Source organism: Nothobranchius furzeri, chromosome 2, assembly GCF_043380555.1.
Source record: "Nothobranchius furzeri strain GRZ-AD chromosome 2, NfurGRZ-RIMD1, whole genome shotgun sequence".
Lineage (NCBI taxonomy): Eukaryota > Metazoa > Chordata > Actinopteri > Cyprinodontiformes > Nothobranchiidae > Nothobranchius > Nothobranchius furzeri.
The window spans coordinates 23131052-23151438 of NC_091742.1; the positions used below are offsets into that span (position 1 = coordinate 23131052).

The following is a 20387-nucleotide window of genomic DNA, read 5'->3' on the forward strand; positions in this document are numbered from 1 at the left end:
GCTGATTTAAACTAGATTTAGTCCCCACACTGATCTGACTGTCCAAAACAAGATCCCTGTCCAGTACAACACCCAGGGAAGTCACATTTGGGCTCAAGAATGGGGCGAGCTGACCAAGATCAACCGCATCAGTCCCAGACGAAGCATGGTCTTTTTGAGCAGAACACCGCTTGTGTTGAAGCCTGTTTCTCATTAGAACTGTCCTTGAGCTCATCTATTGGCTCTGCTGATACTTGCTAACGTGTGATTGGCTGTTCCTGCCACCTGTGTACTTTACAGTTCTGCATTCCTGACATTGCATAAAAGAGCCTATAGACTGTAGTTTTATACATATATTTTGTATACTTACTGTATATATACATACATACATATATATATATATATATATATACATATATATATATATATATATATATATATATATATATATATATATATATATATATATATAAACACAAAACTGGATTATCAGTTATTACTTTTATCACATCCGCTACTTAGGTGTTATACTGATTTCTATTAGACAACTTTATTATACTTACAAATGCCATTAACGTCTCCAAAGATCTAATTACATCTTCGTGCACATGACCTGTAAACATCTTCCTTATCTGTCCATGCTTTCACTGTTATTTAGGACACTTAGGTAGGACATTTGCAGAGGAAAGGCAAAGTGTGTCACCCAGATGCATCCACACTCAGAGACATGCATATACCCCCACACACATCAGGAAATCCCTTCAGTCCTCTCTATTTATGCAGACATCAGAGGGGGAGGAGGATCCCTCCTAGTTAGAAAGAAGAAAACTTGAAAGAGAGCGCTGACAGCCCATCAAATCCAAAGCCATGTCAAAGAGAGGCAGTTAAACTTGGCCACCATGCTTCTGAAAAAAGACCCCAGCGTGTTGCCACTGTGAGTTTGAGCCAAGCTGTGACAGGACAAGGATAGCATTGGTCTCAATCATAATGTCAATCTTTGTTAGCAGCTTAAAAGGTTAGCATTAAGGAGTTCAGAAGGAGCACACCACTGCCACCTTACCTCAATATTTATTTCTCCTCTACTGGAAGTTTTACTCTAAACCGCCTCTTTCATGAGTTACATCTTGTCAAACTGAAGGGTAAATTCAAAGTCGATTAAAACGACCGACGTACTCTTCAGCAGGAACAAGCCGATATGCTAAACAGAATGGATTTTTTTCTTCACAAAACATTCTGAAGCCCCACCGAGTGACAGATGGCAGAGGCAGGTATTGTGCTCGTGTGGATGTATGTGTGTCTATTTAGGATTTCATGGGGAAAGGGCACCATAACAGCACAAACGCTAGCTCGTAGCTGCTCTGCTGTGATTAAACACAATGATCTGTTTATAAAATTCTGTTTAAAGTCTTAAGTAAGCCTTATGTTGTCAGTCGTGCTTTACTCTCTAAAGGAGTACTCGTACCAAGAGGCAGGGCTTTAAATGAGCTATAGATTTACTGTAATTACAGTGTGTTTGTCTTAGACTGAGACATTTCAAATGAGTTTTCTCTTTCTGACAGTCCTCAGCTACAGACAATAAAGGTTAAAGAGGTCTAGTGTAATACATCATGCTAAGAGCCACAGGACTTCCTAGGTGTGTGTGTTTGATTCATTATCTCACTTATTGGAAATCAATCACTTCTGATCCGGCTGACATTTGGTTTCCTTAAGGACTAAGCAGCCTTATATTGACAGCTGCTGAAAGAACACAGTAGAGGTCAAGAGCGGCAAAGCACTCATTTGCTTTGTCTTTATTGTTTTATTTTTTATTACTATTACTAAGTTGTTTCTGTTACCAGTCCGGTAAACGTTTGTGGTGTGCATGGAGCGTGAGATTAAATAACAGTAACTAAAAAGATGAACATCTCATTAGAAAAGATAGTTTGTCATTTTGACCAAATCTTGTAAATAGCAGATAGTTCTTGTGAAATTGCAAGACTTTGTGGGATCTGTTGGCACGCGGAGTATGAGTTGTGAAGGACTCTCTGCTACTAAAACATAGATTATCAGCTGAATTTCTGTTTGAGCAAAAGAGGCCATTCTAAAGTGGACTGACTCTAAATCTTAATCAGATGTAGACGATAATCAGAGGTAGAGCGGGTTGTTCAGTAATTGGAAGGTTGCAGATTTGATCCCGACTTCAACCAGAGAATGCTGCTGTTAGGGATGTAAGAAAATATCGATATGGCAATATATCGTTATTTTTTTCCAGCAATATTACATCGATATTCAAAAGCCATGTATCTAATTCTTGAAAGAATTTACATGCAAACATTTGTGCATTTTCTTTTTGTTTTGTGCAATTTAATCGCCACCCGCTAGTTGGCAGCAGTGTGCAACGGGTTTTGTTTCCACCATTGAAATGTAAATCCCTCCATCATGGTTCAGATGCCTCATGTTAAACATGTTACATATCAGTTTGGACTGTTTATTGAACATTCTTACAATGAATTCAGTAAAAAAAAATAAATTGCTTGTGACGTCTGACTGAATGTATCGCAATACATCGTGATATATCGTATTGTCTCCCCTGTATCGTGATATGTGTCGTACCGCCAGAATTTCAAAAATACACATCCCTGGCTGCTGTTTTGTCCTTGAGCAAGACACTTAACCTGCCTTGCCTGCTGGTGGTGGTCGGCGGGACCGGTCGCGCCTGTGTTCGGCAGGCCTCTTCTCTCTCAGTGCGTGCCAGGTCAGCTGTGGCTACATTGTAGCTCATCCCCACCAGTGTGTGAATGGGTGAATGACTGGTTGTGTTGTGAAGTGCCTTGGGGGGCCGTGGAACCCTAAGAAGGTGCTATACAAAAACAGGCTATTTGCCATTTACCGCAATATACATCCACATATGGATTTAGGGAAAAAATCAGTGAACTAAAATATTGCGATATTTCATTTAATGATACTGAATTGGTATTTAAAAGCAGCGTATAGATTTAAATAATTTAATTATTTTTTGAGAATGTACATGAAAACATTTCTTGCATTTCTTTTGTGGTACAATTCAAACTCCGATTGCTAAGTGGCAGCAGTTTTCACTGCATTCATTCAGTGTATTTACATGCGCATCAAAGTTGACCTGGGTCGATCTAAAGTAATAAACTGGGAGCTTCTAGTTTACACATACGTTCAAAAACCAAACTCTCAAATGAAGTTTGTTTTCCTCCGCTACAGTAGGTGGCGACATGCGCCCATTTGTGCCAGCATTCTTCCAGTTAGCGTATAGCAACACAAAACGCAAACATTGCAAATATTGTCTGGATTTTAGCATTGCAACATACCTTATCATCTGAATTGTGATTAATAACCCATCGCCAGATTCTTACCAACAACACACGGCCCTAGATCCAAGAAAGACCTTCTGAGAGTTTCATTAAACACATTTGTTGCAACACATTCTCACACCCAAGGCGTCAAAATATGACGCGTGACCAAGCTTCAATATATGACGATTCGGGATGCCCCAGTACGTCAGGTGACGACGATCAGGGACAAACAGCTGACGCAGCGTCCCAGAGCGTCGGTATCCGACGACGGTGGTGAGACGGACATTAGAACTACTTGTGAACTACTTAACCTTCCTCTCACCCCAATCCTAACTTAAGGTCACAGTTTATGGAATTTAAGGTTAGGATTGGGGTGAGGGGAAGGGTAAATAGTTGAATAATGTCTGTGTGACCGCGCGCGTCAAACAGTGACGTCAGCGGAGCCCCGTGAACCAGCGTGTCCCTGATCATCGTCTCCTGACGCGCTGGGGCGTCCCGATTCGTCATATATTGACGCTTGGTCACACGCATCGTATTTTGACGCCTTGGTTGCACATTCAATGGTTCTGGAAATAAGCTCACACTCAAAAACTTTATCAACCACTTTTGAATTTTTGAAGCTGGGAAATAAGTGATGGTTAACTTCTATGTTTTACAACTTTTATATTTTGTGTATGTTTTCCTTGTTTGAAACGTTCTTTTGATGTAGGTTGTGACCTGAGAGGTAATCTACAGAAACAAACAGAAAAGCAGCTACTTTGGCATGCAGGAGAGCAATGTTCAGGTGGAGCGGAGCTCCCATAAAGGTGGATCTCCATCCACTCAAAGCAGAGACAATGATGGTTCAGCTTAATATTCCATTCTTTAATGTTACAGTAGCGTCCTGTCTGCTGGTTGTTTTTCATCATTAGGGCTTATTTTAGACCAACTCCCATATAGAGCTGACTACTATCTAAAATTAGGCCTCTGTCAGTCTTAATTTAGATGAAAGAGAGACAAGCTTTTAGATGCACTTAGAGCAAACTCATTGTTTCCTAAATGGAAAAAAAAGGTAGTTTTATTTTTCTTTTATGGTGGTGTTAGATGTCAGGGCACAGCCAGACCTGTTTGCAGCTGTGTATCTCATGGCAGCAATGTCGTAAAATAATAAATTACGTGTGTGTGTGTGTGTCACACTGTTCTGTATTTCTAATATTAGAGTATGAGTGACCTAGCAGCCTTGTCTATTTTTTTCCTTTTTTATTTATTTTAAACTTCTCAGAATTTGATGAATAGGATTTAAATTACACGTGAACCCAGTAATCTGTTAGCTCTATCACATTTTCCAGGTTTAAAATTTGTGAATGCCAAGCTACAATAAGATTATCGGTAACATTTTAACCTAATATGTGTGCAACAGCAACACAATCAAGACACTTTCTTGACCCATATCTGCACGCTTATTCTATCCAAGCTCATTAAACTCAGATGTTTGCATTTAGTCGAGAATAATAACTGTCACCTGCATTAAACACATCATGTGTATAAACATACTGAATTTATTAGCACCTATCTTCTTTTAAAATATATTATAGCATTGTCTGATTGAATATTTCCTGCAGGTTGTGTAATGAGAGGATATGTCAGATGAAACCCTGTGATCGATGAAACTTTCCACTCTTGAAAAACATTAATTTCCTTCTTCTGCAGGACCCGTATATCTTTGAGCCCAACTGTCGGATGAAAGTGGACGAGTACGGCTTTTTCATCACGTGGAAGATTGAAGGAAAGGTACAACTTCCCCTTCTTCATCTTTTCTGTATTCTATGGCCAACAACAGGTCCTTTATCAAACTAAGATTTTTTGTTGTTGTTGATAAAAATTAAAATTAGAAAGTTTTCTGATTCCTGGAAGTGTTCGTGACATTCACTTTTGTTACTTGAGTCAGCATCTCTCTGGGCTGTTATTGTTGGTGACAAGCTAGTTGGGTCCCGTGGGTCACATGACTTATCTGTAGTCAAATAAAAATTTATCACATTTTACTGTTGCACTTTTATCACAAATTGTCTTTAGGTTGTATGCGGGGTCTTAAATAGTATTAAAAGTTGATAAATTGATTAATAGACATTAAAAGGGCAGACACAAGGCCGCCGAACTGTGGTTAAGATAGTCCATAGGTTAAGATGTCTGCCTGGCCACACTCTAACCCCGGCTTTCCACAGCAGCCATTAGCAGCACGTTACTGCAGCAGCACGTCATAGCTGCTGATAGGAACCGCTGTGGTCAACAGAACCTTTTCCACTGGAGCCGTCAGCAGCGCGAGTCGGCCGCGTCTCAGGAGCAGCATGTCGCGGCCTTTACGCGCCGGTTCTATTTTCTACGCGCGACGCCTCTGAAACGGGTCAAGTTCGACATTTTTGGGGAAGGAAAGACAGGAAATCGGACGCGGAAATGGAGAGAAGCTCCCGAGATTTTCAGAATAAAGGACGTACTGCCTTCCGGTTGCTTTACTTTTAAAAAACGTTACTAACTGTGCGGCTCCGTGAGAAGTTATCACCTAGCTAGCGGTCTCCTTTGTTTTTCAGGTCCGTATTGGCGATTATAAAACGGACAGAACATAAAACACAAACCGTGTTGTAATTTTCTCCTGCTTGTTGTTGTGTTTACTGACGAAGTCACTCGTGTGACTTCGTGCTCGGTCGGTGACAGCTGCTCCCCTGCTGCTTCGCGTCTCGTGGGAAGGGCCAAGCAGCAGCTTACGCGAGCAAGACGTGCTGCTGCAGTAACGTGCTGCTGACGGCTCCTGTGGAAACCCGGGGTCAGGCTGAGCCCGGCCACCCTACGGAGGAAACTCATTTCGGACGCTTGTATCCGCGATCTCGTTCTTTCGGTCATTACCCAAAGCTCATGACCATAGGTGTGGATTGGGACGTAGATCGACCGGTAAATCGAGAGTCTGGCTTTCTGGCTCAGCTTCCTCTTCACCACGACAGATCGGCTCAGCGTCCGCATCACTGCAGACGCCGAACCAATCCGCCTGTCGATCTCCCGATCCCTCCTACCCTCACTTGTGAACAAGACCCCGAGATACTTAAACTCCTCCAGTTGAGGTAGGACCTCTCCCTCGACCCGGAGTTGGCAAGCCACCCTTTTCCGGTCGAGAACCATGGTCTCAGATTTGGAGGTGCTGGTCCTCATCCCAGCCGCTTCACACTCAGCGCCGAACCTACCCAGCAAGAGCTGAAGGTCAGAGCTGGATGAAGCTAGGAGGACCACATCATCCGCAAAAAGCAGAGACCAGATTCTCCTGCCACCAAACTCGACACACTCCACACCACGGCTGCGCCTAGAAATTCTGTCCATAAAGGTAATGAATGAGTTAGGGTGAGGAGCTCGGACATTCGGGAGGGACTCGGAGTAGAACCGCTGCTCCTCCGGATCGAAAGGAGTCAGTTGAGGTGGTTTGGGCATCTGGTCAGGATGCCTCCTGGACGCCTCCCTGGGGAGGTGTTTCGGGCATGTCCTGCCGGCAGGAGGCCCCCGGGTCGACCCAGGACACGTTGGAGAGGTTACATCTCAGAGTTCAAGCAAATCCTATCAAGACATTTCAGAAGCTCCTAAACAGTTCAAGGTTTGTCTATAACAGTTGGAGCTCAGTGAGATACGCTAAAACAAAAATGAATATCTTTTATGCTGTCACCTAGATTAAATTAAGCCAGAAACAGACGATGTGAGTGTTGTAACACTTATTCTGCAAGTTTAAAGGGACGTTATGGAAGTTTGACAGTAAAAACATGTATAGAAATAATAAATGTCTTCTTCATACATTCTCCTGCAATTCCCTGGTCCTGTAGAATGAGCCCTGGCATTTTTACTGTGATTGCCTGTTTTTCTGTAAAATCACAGAAAAAGAGAGATGCTCGGGTCGAGCAGGCTGCTTCATGCACGTTCACGCTCAGGCATAGCCCGTAGCATTTGCTATCCGTAGCTTTAGCAGCAGAGAGAGAGGCAGCGCCACTTTGTCGCTGTTCCTAACGCCTAGTGACAAACCTAGCTACATTTCTGAGGACCCTTAGCTACTTTCTGTAGAACTTTCTTCTAGATATTTCCTGCAAATTAGCAACAAAATAGCCATTTTCACTCCGAACCGTTCTTTGAACGTTGTTTCAGCTGTCATCAAGGATATAAATGTTACAGATACAAAGGACATCACTGACACTTTAGCTCACTCACCTAGTTAGATGGTGGACTTTCATGTTGAAGACCCGGGTTTGATTCTGGATGTGAACATAGTTCATTTAGAGTTTCTTTTTTACATTAATGGTAAATTTCTTTACAGTAAGATGTCCAAATTTTTATTTGAGACTCGCCGAACGGCATTGAATTCACAGATAAAAAAGATGTGGGTTCAACTTTCATTTTGGAACAATTTTTCAAGCAAGGGAAGGGAATGATCTGAGCATGCAGGAGGACTGACCCATCATAAACCTTTGTCGGCTGTGCTGAAGAGAAAGGTACACAACCAAATTATTTAATTAATTAGCTGCGCGTTCTCTGTCCTCTGTACTCCGGTACACACACACACACACACACACACACACACACACACACACACACACACACACACACACACCGGACTGTTTCAGCTGTTATTTTCGTTAAGGAGTGTGCACATACAGCATGTGCGCCTCGTGCACGAGCCTTTTATTGTAGCTGCCGTTGGCTTTTGGGGCAATCGCGAGCATAAAAATTCTAAACTCCATAAAGTCCCTTTAAAGTAAAAAAAAAAGATATTTTAAACTTGATTACAAGGAAGAAGTGGAGATTGTGTTTTGGTAAGCAGAGTTAAATGTTCCATGCCTTTTTACTGTAGATCTGTTCTTCACGCCTTACTAACGTATTCTCTGTTCTTTTGTTGTTCCAAATGTTCTGGCCTCCCTCAGGAAGGCCAGGTTCTGGAGTGTTCCCTCATCAACAGTATCCGTGTCGGCGCCATCCCGAAGGTGAGACCTCCACAAAGATTAATCTCTTCACTTCAGCCCACACCACAGGCACTTTCCTTTTCCCCCTCCCACTGCGACACTTGTGGTCAAACCTAGGGAGACTGCCATGTCAGGCACGTTATTCATGCTTAAATTAGCCAAGGCTGCAGTTGTATCTTTTAGCCATGTAATGCCTGATCTGAGCCTCTCAGTCCGCTTCTCCTTGCTGGGCTTCTTTCTCAAACACCGAATTCACAAGGGGCACTAGCACAGCATCAACATGAAAAATTCAACGCATCAATATTTATACAACCCTGGCCGAGATCAGCCGCAGGTTGTGTTTGAAGCAGGTTTTTTTTTTTTTTTTGCAGTCATGACTTTTAGCTTTTCAGGTAAAATGAAAACATGTGCTTCTACATTAATATTAATAATCATATTAATAATAATAATAATATGTCTGGGGGTTTAAAGTTTCTACTTCTGGATCAACAGGTCTGTCAGAAACACATCCCAGCCTTTTAGCTAGGAAGCAGATCCTGAAATAGCCGAGACAAACAGACCGAGATCGTTATTCTGTATTTTTAGAGGAACTTGAAACTAATCAGTGTGTATTTAGCAGATATTGACCCAGTGAGAGCAGACCCAGGGCTTCTATGTGCATTAAATATTGATTCACACGGTGCAACGCTGACAGTGACACATTATAATGTGTTATTTGGTTCCATTCCGGCTTTATGAATTATAAAACCATAATTTGATTCTCATGTGGGTTCTGGTTTGTAATTAAGATGCAAACTCATCCTGCTGCTTTAAGTGTTAGAAGAGACACCATATGCTAATGGAACAGTTATCAGGGTTTTGTTGGTATTGTTGACTGATCATGTGTGTGCGTGTGTGTGTGTGTGCGTGTGTGTGTGTGTGTGTTGGCTCAAATTCTTCAAATCAAAATTTATTATTATTAGTTTGAATTATCTTAATAAAGTTTCAGAGCCTGTCATAAAAATCAGTGTAACTCTTAAAAAAGTCTATCTGTGTTTAAATCAAATGTATTGAGCAGTTTGTTTTGGGTTCCTGAACCATTCATATTAAAGCTTTAAAACGTTTAAATATTTACGTGTAATTTCTTATACTTCATCTATTGTCGTTACTCTTAGATCTTCTCAGTGTTTGTCTTTTACCCGGTTTCCACAGGACCCAAAGATCTTGTCGTCTTTTGAGGCCGTCGGAAAGACAGAGGCAGACCTGGAAGGATGCATCATCTGCATCTGCAGTGGCACCGACCTGGTGAACCTGAGCTTCATGTTCTTGGTGGCAGAGAACCCCGACATAGCCAGGGTAAAGATGCATTCATGTGGCACACTTACACACCTCATAAACCTGGGTGGGTGAAGCGATGACCTTGAGATGTCCTTTCATTTAGTCTTTCTCCCTTTCTCTCTCTCTCTCTCTCTCTCTCTCTCTCTCTCTCTCTCTCTCTCTCTCCCTCCCTCCATGTCCATCCTGGTTTTGCTCCTTTTGGTATTATTTTGTTTCATTTCTTTTTCATGTAGAAATGGGGCTGCATTTGTGTCAGCTATCTTTTGGAATTTCAACTTTTATTTTTCTTCTTATAAATGCTGTCAAATAAATTTCTGCTAGTAACAATGTCAGTGGAAAGCTGCTCACATGAAAGAGCAGCCTCTTGAATGTTCCATGTAAACCCACACATTCAGACAAGTAGGGGAGAAGCCATCTTGGATCTAGAGCAGGATCTATTGAGATTTGCTGTTCTCGTCAACAATACATGATGTATTACAGAACACATGTACGTACACATGACCTCACAGAGTAGCTTCACCACTGGTACCAGTTAACGTGACCTTTTCCCAGCCTGCAAACATGGTAGAAATATCCTCAAAGCAAAGCAGAGAGAAGTACTGCCGCAGCTTCTTGTGATATTTATTCTCAGCTTAAGGGATTTCTGCTAGTTAGCTTAGCTGGTGCATGTGTTGTGTACAGTTGGCTTTAGAAACTTTTTTTTTATTTAGTTTTTTTATTTGTTGTTTCATAAAATGGTTTCAGATCTGCTGCAATCAGCCCACTGTGCAAAGACCTAGTTTGGATGTCCTACAGATGTGGCCTGGACCAACAGACTTAATATAGATGTTGACTGTTTGCAGGGAGAGATAAAATAAAAATAAAAACACAGCTTTTAACCCTAACTCCACAAAGTTCGACGTACGTTGGTGCAGAAAAACCCAATGACACTACCCCCCCCCCCCCCCCCTCTAGATGTGGAAGTGAAGAAGATGCAGCGTAGAGATTAATTACGCAGATAGGGGTTTGCAGTGACTTTTTGGTATTTTGTTGGTTTATTGTCATTGCTGACAGCCCAGAGTTTAAAGCTGCATGCTATAGTAGTGTGTGTGTGTGTGTGTGTGTGTGTGTGTGTGTGTGTGTGTGTGTGTGTGTGTGTGTGTGTGTGTATCTCTGTCTTAGTTCATCAATTACTGTGTCCAAGTGATTGAGACCGACCTATTAATTTGTTTGTTTGTTTTTGTCTCTTTTCTGTTTGCAGAAATGGATTGAGGGTTTGAGGTCGGTGATTCACAACTTCAAGGCCAACAACGTTTGTCCAATGACATGCCTGAAGAAGCAGTGAGTGTGTTTTACAGCAGACTAAGTTCTAGGCCCTTTTCTAAACGTTAGCTTCTGTAAGCTGGATCTGTTCTAACCTGTTCTCTTTTCTGTTTAGTTGGATGAGAATGTGTTTCCTGACCAACGTTAATGGGAAGATCCCCGTGAGAGGGTGGGAGTATATTTATTTTACATGTTTCCTGATTGTTTTATTGTCCATCCATCCATTTTCTGAACCCGCCTGTCCATGTAGGGTCGCGGGGGGAAGGGGGTGGGGGTGGGGCTGGTGCCTAACTCCAGCGGTTAATGGGCAATCAGGTGGGGTACACCCTGGGCAGAGAGCCAGTCCATCACAGGGCAACACAGAGACACACAAGACGAACAATCACGCACACACACTCACACCTAAGGACAATTTAGACAGACCAATCAACCTAACAGTCATGCTTTTGGACTGTGGGAGGAAGCCGGAGTACCCAGAGAGAACCCACGCATGCACAGGGAGAACATGCAAACTCCATGCAGAAAGATCCCAGGCCGGGAAGCGAACCCAGGACCTTCTTGCTGCACGGCAACAGCTCTAACCACTGCACCACTGTGCAGCCCTTGTTTTATAATGAAACATTTATGCCGTCTGACTGACTTGTGCACCTAGGATAGAATGATTTTGTTCCACACTGATGCCGTTTGACTGTTCAGGCAAAACTAGAAAGGCTTTGATAACAAAATAATGAATCTGCGGACAGATGCACTGCGTGGGCATGCAAAGCACACCGTTCTGGGAAGTAAACCTTCCTGTTTTAACTGCACGGACCTGCAGAAACTTGACTCACTTAGAACATTCAGTTACGTTTTCCCCCGCAACAAGGGTGCAGTTAACGGTCCGCATACAAAGATCAGATATCTATGTCTGTGACTGATTCCACAGAAGGGAGTGTTCATGCTTGTGTAAATGGTAATAAATTGCCAGTATGTGATATAGTGCCTTCCTAACCCCGCAAGGCACTTTAAAACACAATCAGTATTCACACATTCACACACACTTTCACAAGCTGGTGGTGATTAGCTAAAATCTAGCCACCGCTGCCCTGGGCGCCACCAACCACCGCCAGTAGCCTAAGGACACAACGACTCCCAACCGTTGGTGCTCAAACCTGCAACCCTCCGTTTACAGGGCGGATAGTTAACTCCTCTGTCACTGCCACAAATCGTGCATTCCAGTTGTCTTCGCAACTCGGAATTTCCGAGCAGGAAATGACGTAACGGGCTTGTTTTGCGGTCCAGCTTTCAACTCGGAAAAAGTGGATGCCACCAGTGTCGCTGAGTACTAAACCAAAATAATGGTAAAAACAAGTATTCTCTGCACGCGCCCTTAAACACTTGCCACATACAACCAGAAAAACGCCAGGAAAAGTAAAAACCATAAACACCGGTCAATTTCGGCAGCGATGTTAAGTTTTTCAACGACGTAACTATTGATGACAGCAATTAACTACTTACCGGTGCTGTTAAATAGCAACAAAAAAGAAAACACAGCACAAAAGAAAAATATATAGACGATAACTACTTCCTGGTGGCACTGGGCGCAGTCATCTTTAAAGAGCAAGTCACCCCCAAATCAACTTTTTTTTCCTGATAAACTAAATAAATGCATGTCTAATCGTGCTGCAGACACGTGTAGTTTGTAGTTTTGCACTTTAGTGCATTTTAGTTCAAATGTAAATTTTCTGCCTAAAACTGTCAGTGTTGTGCCGTTGTCAGGTAAAAGCTCTGCACCGCATATGAATTTAAATCTGCCATCCCAATTGGCTAAGAGGTGCCCTAGAACTTTAGCTGGTACCATATGATGTCACAATGTCGTTGTGAGCCTGTGTGTGTGTATTTGCTAGTGGCTATGCCCTCTTGGTCTGCTAGGCAACAGCATTTGTTGCATTTTTCAAACAGGATGTGTGAGTGGAGTAATACTCGGGTAGGGGGTGACTTGCTCTTTAAATGTGGGATCTCGGGGTCCTCTGTAACCTACAAGCTCGCAGCTTGTAATTCTGAGTTCACAGCGTCATTTCCGGCCAACTTATCCCAGAAAAATGAGTTCCGAGGAACACCGGAAAGCACCAAAAGTTCTGTGTGGCTGTGTTTGAGATTTCACGCACTCTGTTGACTTGTCCACCGAGAGAGACAAGGAAATGTGTCTCTTGACCTTTTTTGAATCTCATTGTTTGATAACTAAAATTCTGATGAATCACTCATGCATAGGATTCACTCACCTTTGTCCAACCCCATGATTGTTTTTTTTCTCCTCTGTGTTAGCATTACAAGAACGTTTGCATCAGGGAAGACAGAGAAGGGGATCTTCCAGGCTCTCAAAGACCTTGGCCTTCCTAGTGGAAAGGTTTTCTTTTGAAATTTAGTCCATCTAATGAATTAATAATGAAAGACAGTTTCATGTAAACATAGTTTCCTGTTGTTTCCACAGAATGACGAGATCGAGCCACCAGACTTCACCTTTGACATTTTTTACGCGCTCACACAGAAGATTTGCCCTCGCACAGATATTGAGGAACTCTTCAAAAACATGTATGTTTGTCCTTGTCATGTTCAGCAGAGCACCGGAGACCCGATAATGATCAAATCCAGCAAACTAATGCCACCTTATAGTGATATCTTTGGTAAAGTGAAAGTGAGTTGGACGTAATGTTTCTGCGCCTGTTGCACTAACTACGCCTAACCTGCTTTGACCAGAGAGGACATTAAAACTGTCCTTTCAACTTTATTTCTTTACACAGACTGCTTCTCTCGTTTTAACCGAATGTTTGATTGACTTCGAGGACGTTTGTTTGAAAGGAACTTAACTTTATTTTTTTTCTAATTGATTCTTTTGCAGCAATGGAAACAAAACTGATTATTTAACTGTAGACCAGTTAGTCAGCTTTCTGAATGAAGTAAGCTCTTCATCATTTATTAACTTCTGTGTGTATCTGGCTTGAGCATCCCCCCCCTCTGGCCCATCCTGCTCCAGGTGGAAGTTGCCGTTCCAGTCTGACAGTTATCAATAAAACTTTAAGTTAAATAAACAAAACATGTTTTACTTCATGTTAGCCTCTAGTGGCAACTTCCACCAGCTGGCCTGTTTTTGCATGCTCTATCGTCCCGTTTCCCCGTGTTCTCCCTAGCGAGGTTTCACCTTTGTGTCTGATTGACGTTGCCATGACTACGGGAGCGTAGAGGTTTTCGTCCTGTTGCGTCCTGCTTGGTTCGTGTTGTTTCCTGCCATGTTCTGTGGCTGTCCTCCTTCATGTGGATGAATACCCGCTCAGTCCGGTCACATCTGCACTGCTTCGTGCCCTGGAGCCAATCAGATTAATGCCCACCTGGCTCTGAATACTGTAATGATGTGCTGATGCTGTTGCGGCTTCTCCAGCACCTGCCCTGGTCTTAATGCACCGTTGTAACACTGCATGTTTTAGCGTTGCTCTTGTTGTTGTGCATTTCAAGACCTAAATGCTCCATATTTAAGACAACAACCTAGCAAATTATCATAAGAATACATAATCGCAATTAAATTGTCTTAAAGTTTCTAATAGATTTCTGATTGCCGTTTTTACTTCATGTCATGAGAGTGTTGACACAAGTGGGAGTAACTGACGGTAACGTCCGTGTGTGTGTGCAGAACCAGCGAGACCCAAGGTTAAATGAAATCCTGTTTCCATTCTACGATCCTAAGAGAGCCATGCAGATCATCGAGAAATACGAAAGGGATGAAGAGCTGAAGAAGAAGGGTAAAAAGGATTCTTGCTGGCTTTTTATCTTCTGCTGCCCCCTGCTGGTGTTGCACGTCTCACAGATCTGAGCTATGATTTTCACTCTTCATAATCATAACATCATTTTGACCAACGGGGATCCGTTTCTCAGTCATGAGTTCTGAAATGCTCACATACGAAAGGAAAGGTTTAATAACTGCGTTTACATTTTAAAGTTTAAACCAACATCATCCAACTTGACGAATCATCACAATATATCCAAAATTATTTTTTGACTAAATGTTCTGCTCCTGTACCACTCCGCCCGTCCTCTCCAGGCCGGATGTCTAGCGACGGGTTCTGTCGGTACCTGATGTCAGACGAAAATGCTCCCGTATTCCTGGACCGACTGGAGCTGTACCAAGAAATGGACCAGCCTCTGGCTCACTACTTCATCAGCTCCTCCCACAACACCTACTTGACAGGGAGGCAGTTTGGAGGGAAATCGTCTGTGGAGATGTACCGACAGGTTCTGCTGTCTGGATGCAGGTATGCAAGCAGACCCTTAATCGTGATCGTGATTAACTGTGTATGTTCATAATGTTGAACGGCTTTGATACAAGTCAGATTCCTATGATTTGGGTCAGGTGTGTGGAGCTGGACTGCTGGGATGGTAAAGGAGAGGACCAGGAACCCATCATTACTCATGGCAAGGCCATGTGCACAGACATCCTGTTTAAGGTAAAACACACAGCTGTGGAGTGTGTGTGACCGTTCCAGGAGTCAGGGCCGCCATTACCGATTCTTTTGCTCTCGCTCCACCTGAGAGGAGTGCAGATTATTCAAGAAGGAAATAGGAGAACAGTTGGGTGTTGGGTGTCATTTAAACCTAAGATCGGTGAAATCTGCTGCAGCATCTTAATTCCTCCTTGTTGTTTCATTTTAGTGACTTTATTTCTACAAAGTCGTCCTTAAAATGTTGCTCAGAGTTTGATTTCCTGAGTACAATAAAAATGAACCGTGCTTTGATCTTAGCTGATATTTGGCTCCCCCTTGTGTTAGTAGTGTGTTATTACACATCCGGGCTTCCCTTTAATAATCGTTCTCATGCTTTCTAACTTTCATCTTTTACAACAGGATGTCATCCAAGCTATCAAAGAAACAGCGTTCGTCACATCTGATTATCCCGTCATCCTCTCCTTTGAAAACCATTGCAGGTACACAAACAGATTTTATTCGCCTTTAAAATGCATTCATCACATTCATCGTCTTAACATGAGCTGTGTGTGTTCTCAGTAAACTTCAGCAGTACAAGATGGCAAAGTATTGTGAGGAAATCTTTGGGGACCTGCTGCTCAGACAGCCTCTAGAGAGCTACTCGGTAAGTTCTCCGATCGCCTTTCAGAAATAAATGAATTTTAAATCAATTTGAAATGTGCTGAATTTTTATTTTCTCCTCAGCTTGAACCCGGGCGCCCTTTACCTTCCCCAAGCGAGCTCAAGAAGAAAATCCTCATCAAAAACAAACGCTTAAAACCAGAAGTTGAGCAGAGTGTGTGTTCAGCTGAAGATTAGTGCAGACTGGGTTCTGTGTGTGTCTAATTGTTGTTTTTGTGTGTGAATGCAACACAGGGCAGCTGGAGTCTTTAAAAAAGCACATGGAAGCAGGAGAAACCAACACTCCTGCCATTATCATGGGAGAGGAGGACGACACAGAGAATGGTGAGACATACAACTCTGTTTAAAGGTGCAGTGTGTAAGAATAAAGTAAGATTTCTACAGTGAAATAATCCCAAAACAGTCTAATGTCTCAATCATGTTCAAAGAAAGGTTATACTGAAACATTTCATTTTCTGCCAGCTATTGGGATTGCCAGATGTTTGTCCTTTCAAAATAAAGGAAAGAGGGATGCAGCCTAACACTGCAGCGTTAGCATTTGTAATTCGACTATGGGCTGCAAAAAGCTTCAGAGTTGTATAAAGAACTGACGCCAGTAACAAGAGCGACCCAAAAGTTATTTCTTGTACCCCTAAGAGCATCTTTTTGTTTTACTCTAACATCAGGTAAAGAAGGCTAGAAGCTAATGTTGAGCTAACAATGCTAACGGTGAATCAGAAGCTAATTTACCCTCTGGGGTCCATGGACGCGTATCCGCGTCTTTAGAACAGGTCTAATTTGGGACGCTGTAGCAACATGACTCTGCCTCCCTGAGTTATGGTTTCAATTCAGCTTTAAAAAGGAGATTATAAACTACACCCCAGTTTTTTTAATTTCTTTAATAGACAACGTAAAAGAGGAGTTATACTAAACTAAAAAACGACCTATTTTTAGACAGTCTGATAACTTGTCAAAACAGCAGTTTAGTAATCCGTGAGAGGGAATGTGCTTGTGAACATAAAAACATGAGATCCTTTTGCTGCTGGTGGAAGTCTCACATATTCAGCTGATAAAAAGCATCATTATGTAGCTGAGAGAGAGAGGAAGGCCGCACGAGTAACGAGATGTGCGCAAAAAGGAGCCGCTTGGCGGGGAAAGGAGTGGCGCGAACGGAGTAACAACAAACAATTAGACAAATATTGACGGTAAACTTCATATTTTGGAGCGATCCGGACAGATATATTGTCGCTGCAGTTTAGTAGGCTTTTATTAGGCTTATATAAAGGATGATGAGAAGGATAAATGTCCACCAGGCAGTTCATGGCTGTTTTATGAACTGGAAGCAGAGGAAGTGGACGGAGACTCGCAGCCGGAGTCTGAGGTAAATAGCGAGGATGTTGATGACGATGAGGCAGATCCATCCTTCCTCATAGAAGAGTTGGGTCATGATGAGGTAGAGGATGAAGGCAGAGATCCAGCTCCTCGGAGATCCAACAAGAGGAGTGGGAGGCGCTGCGCAGCTGACAGAGCCACTCCCCACTCCAAAATGCATGTATATTATTGCCACATTAATAAAATAAGTATAAATTCAGATAGTCCAGGTTGTCCTGAAATAATGATACCCCATAAGGCAATATTTATTGTTTTTATTTGAAAATACAAAAGATAAACCAAAATGAGTCAAAACGGTGATTTACACCCTGGACCCCAGAGGGCTAATCATTTTTTAAATGTGTTATTTGCTATATTTATTCATATTTTTTATAAATGTACAGTCTAGATTACCATTCTAAATTATAAAAAAACATTAGTCATAAATGTTTGTTGGTTTCACAGTAAAATAAACAACTTTTTTCCAATTCGGATTTTATGTTTTTGAATGATTTAAGGTCTAATGTGCAACCCCTTTATGTTCAAATATAAAGAATAAGTATAAATTCAAAAAGTCCATGTTGTGCTGAAAAGATTGATACCACATAAGGCAGTGGTTATGGTTTTTATTTTGGAAATACAAAGGAAACTCTAAATTAGTCAAAAACGGCAAATTGCACCCCGGACCCCAGAGGGTTAAGCAAAGTTCTAAAAATATCTCAAGCTACTTTTTCAATACCAACAACTTGATATTACAGTGAACTGAATGTGCGAAGTGAATAATGAGTCAATTGTGGCGTTTTGCTTCCTTAAACTAGCCGTTCAGAACTAAAACAGCAAGCTGCCAGTAAACAGACCGTAAAACAACACTTCCTCTATTACCGTAATAGGTACTCCCTACCGTAAAACACCCAAGAGTGCTAACACCATCTATGGAGATGTATTGAATTCAATGTACTGTGTCTTTGCTTATTATCTAGAATCTTCTGGTACTCATCTGAAACAGGCAACAGCCATGAAACTCAGGAAACAGGAGTGGGAGAGTGATTGCAGTAACCAAATTTGACCACAGGATGTCATCTTACTCTATTCTTACACACTGCACCTTTGAGTGCTCACAGAATATGGTTACATAGCATGTTTATTGTAAGCAGATGAAAACTTAGACTATAATAAGGAAAATGTAATATTTGTTATGCGTGCAGCAGAAAAAGAAGCAGAGGAAAAGGATTTGATTTCGGAGGCTCCCAGTCTGTCAGAGGCGACCAGTGAGAAAGAGACCAGCAGTGTTTCCCAGAGTAACGCTGTCAGCTCAGGGAAGGACGAGGAGCAGAACAACGGGGTCAGGAAGGTGGGTTTGTACCACGATAATCAGCTTCAAAAAACTAAAGTTACTAACTCTGACCACGACTTCCTCTTATTACGAATATATTATTATGACTCATAATCACATCACAGTTTTTGCTGATGATTAACTGTCATACAATTAATTAGGCTTAACGTGTAACTTGTATTTCTCAGATATTTTTATGATTACTTCGGGGCGGTGTGGAGGCAGCGATGAGTGCTGCCTCGGCTCACACCTCAGTCGTGTACTTGTACAGAAAATGCAGAATCTCAGCGACTTTGACCATAAACATGTTAATCATATAGAGAAAAGATCAGGTGGACACATTTATTTTCTGTTGTGTCATTGTTAGTAGTTTACTTGTAATGATGACCGCACTTCACTCATTTCTAACCAAAGTTGTGGTAATCTGAAAAAAATCCTATAGTGTTTGTAAATAGGCCGCTGATCAGGGGCGGCGTTAGGCCCGGCTACTTGGGCTGAAGCCCCGGATCTTTCATGATAAGCCCCGGATCTAAATCGCGGAAGTAACATGCAGTACCATAGTCCAACAGAGAGGGCGCAGCTGGCAGTAGTTTGTATACAGCCTGCCTGAGCCTCCACCACTGAAGAAGAAGCCCTTCAGCAGCCGGCTTCTTCTGCACTCTCTGCCTGAAACGCATGAGTGAAGATGGACATAAGGACGTTTTTTAGACCAAAAGTACAACGACAGAACCCCAGCTTTGATGAGACTGGTGTTGACTCAGGTTTGAGAGTCTTATTTGCAAATATTTGTTGTGCTGCTGGTTTGCCTAAAGTTAGCTTACTATCAGGTAAAGTTCTTGGAGAAAGAAAGGGAATATTTACTATCATCTCACACTAAACACTAACAGGAACAATACTCTGCCCTGAAAATGCTTAATATGTAGCTTCAGATTAAAAATTATGTGGTACAAGACATATATATATATATATATATATATATATATATATATATATATATATATATATATATATATATATATATATATATGATGTTGACTAGTGCGTGTCACATGTGTGTGCGCGCGTGTGTTAAGCCCCGGATCTTCTTCAGTCCTAAATCCGCCCCTGCCGCTGATAACTTTTATGGTTAAATGTCTTCAGATACCTGACGATGAAGTGACAGAAATCTCTGAAGCAACTGACGCCACAGATATCTCTGAGGCATCTGATCAGGACAACAACAAGAAGGTAAGTACCGGCTGCGGCTATATCAGCATGCAGACCGATATGTGTGTTTCAATGTGTGTGTGTGTGTGTTTGTGCAGGGTGTGGATGTGGCAGAAGACTCTGAGGAGGCTCTGATAGCATCATACCAATACGAGTCGGCCACCACCAACATCCACCCGTACCTCTCAGCCATGGTCAACTATGCGCAGCCGGTCAAGTTCCAGGGGTTTGATGTGGCAGAGGGTGAGCCCCCCCCCCCCCCCCCCCCCCCCTCTCAGGATGTGTTTTTGTGTAGTTTTGTATGAAGCCCCAAAAATACTGTCACAGTCAAAAGATTCCCATGTTTTCATCCCATCCCTCCTGTGTTTCAGAGAGGAATATCTACCACAACATGTCATCTTTTAACGAGTCTGTCGGTCTGGGTTACCTGAAGACTAACGCCATCGAGTTCGTCAAGTATCCTCTGAGTTTTATCACTCAACGTTTCAGTGGACACAACCAG

General features: G+C 42.3%; 1 protein-coding gene across 3 annotated transcripts in view; it reads left to right on the forward strand.

The window, feature by feature from the left end:
- The window catches only part of LOC107378065 (1-phosphatidylinositol 4,5-bisphosphate phosphodiesterase beta-4), a 226862-nt gene that overhangs the window by 176672 nt on the left and 29803 nt on the right, over positions 1-20387 (forward strand). For 2 of the 3 annotated variants that reach the window (XM_054748429.2, XM_054748432.2), the window contains exons 5-23: positions 4974-5054; positions 8207-8266; positions 9437-9580; positions 10803-10882; positions 10980-11033; positions 13169-13250; positions 13335-13435; positions 13743-13800; positions 14529-14637; positions 14937-15147; positions 15246-15339; positions 15736-15815; positions 15895-15979; positions 16060-16150; positions 16231-16320; positions 18552-18697; positions 19820-19906; positions 19984-20128; positions 20257-20341. In XM_054748429.2, coding sequence (XP_054604404.2) covers positions 4974-5054; positions 8207-8266; positions 9437-9580; positions 10803-10882; positions 10980-11033; positions 13169-13250; positions 13335-13435; positions 13743-13800; positions 14529-14637; positions 14937-15147; positions 15246-15339; positions 15736-15815; positions 15895-15979; positions 16060-16150; positions 16231-16320; positions 18552-18697; positions 19820-19906; positions 19984-20128; positions 20257-20341 — 1883 coding nt within the window. The remainder of the gene's footprint in view (positions 1-4973; positions 5055-8206; positions 8267-9436; positions 9581-10802; positions 10883-10979; positions 11034-13168; positions 13251-13334; positions 13436-13742; positions 13801-14528; positions 14638-14936; positions 15148-15245; positions 15340-15735; positions 15816-15894; positions 15980-16059; positions 16151-16230; positions 16321-18551; positions 18698-19819; positions 19907-19983; positions 20129-20256; positions 20342-20387) is intronic. The other variant, XM_054748431.2, reaches the window with a different exon arrangement.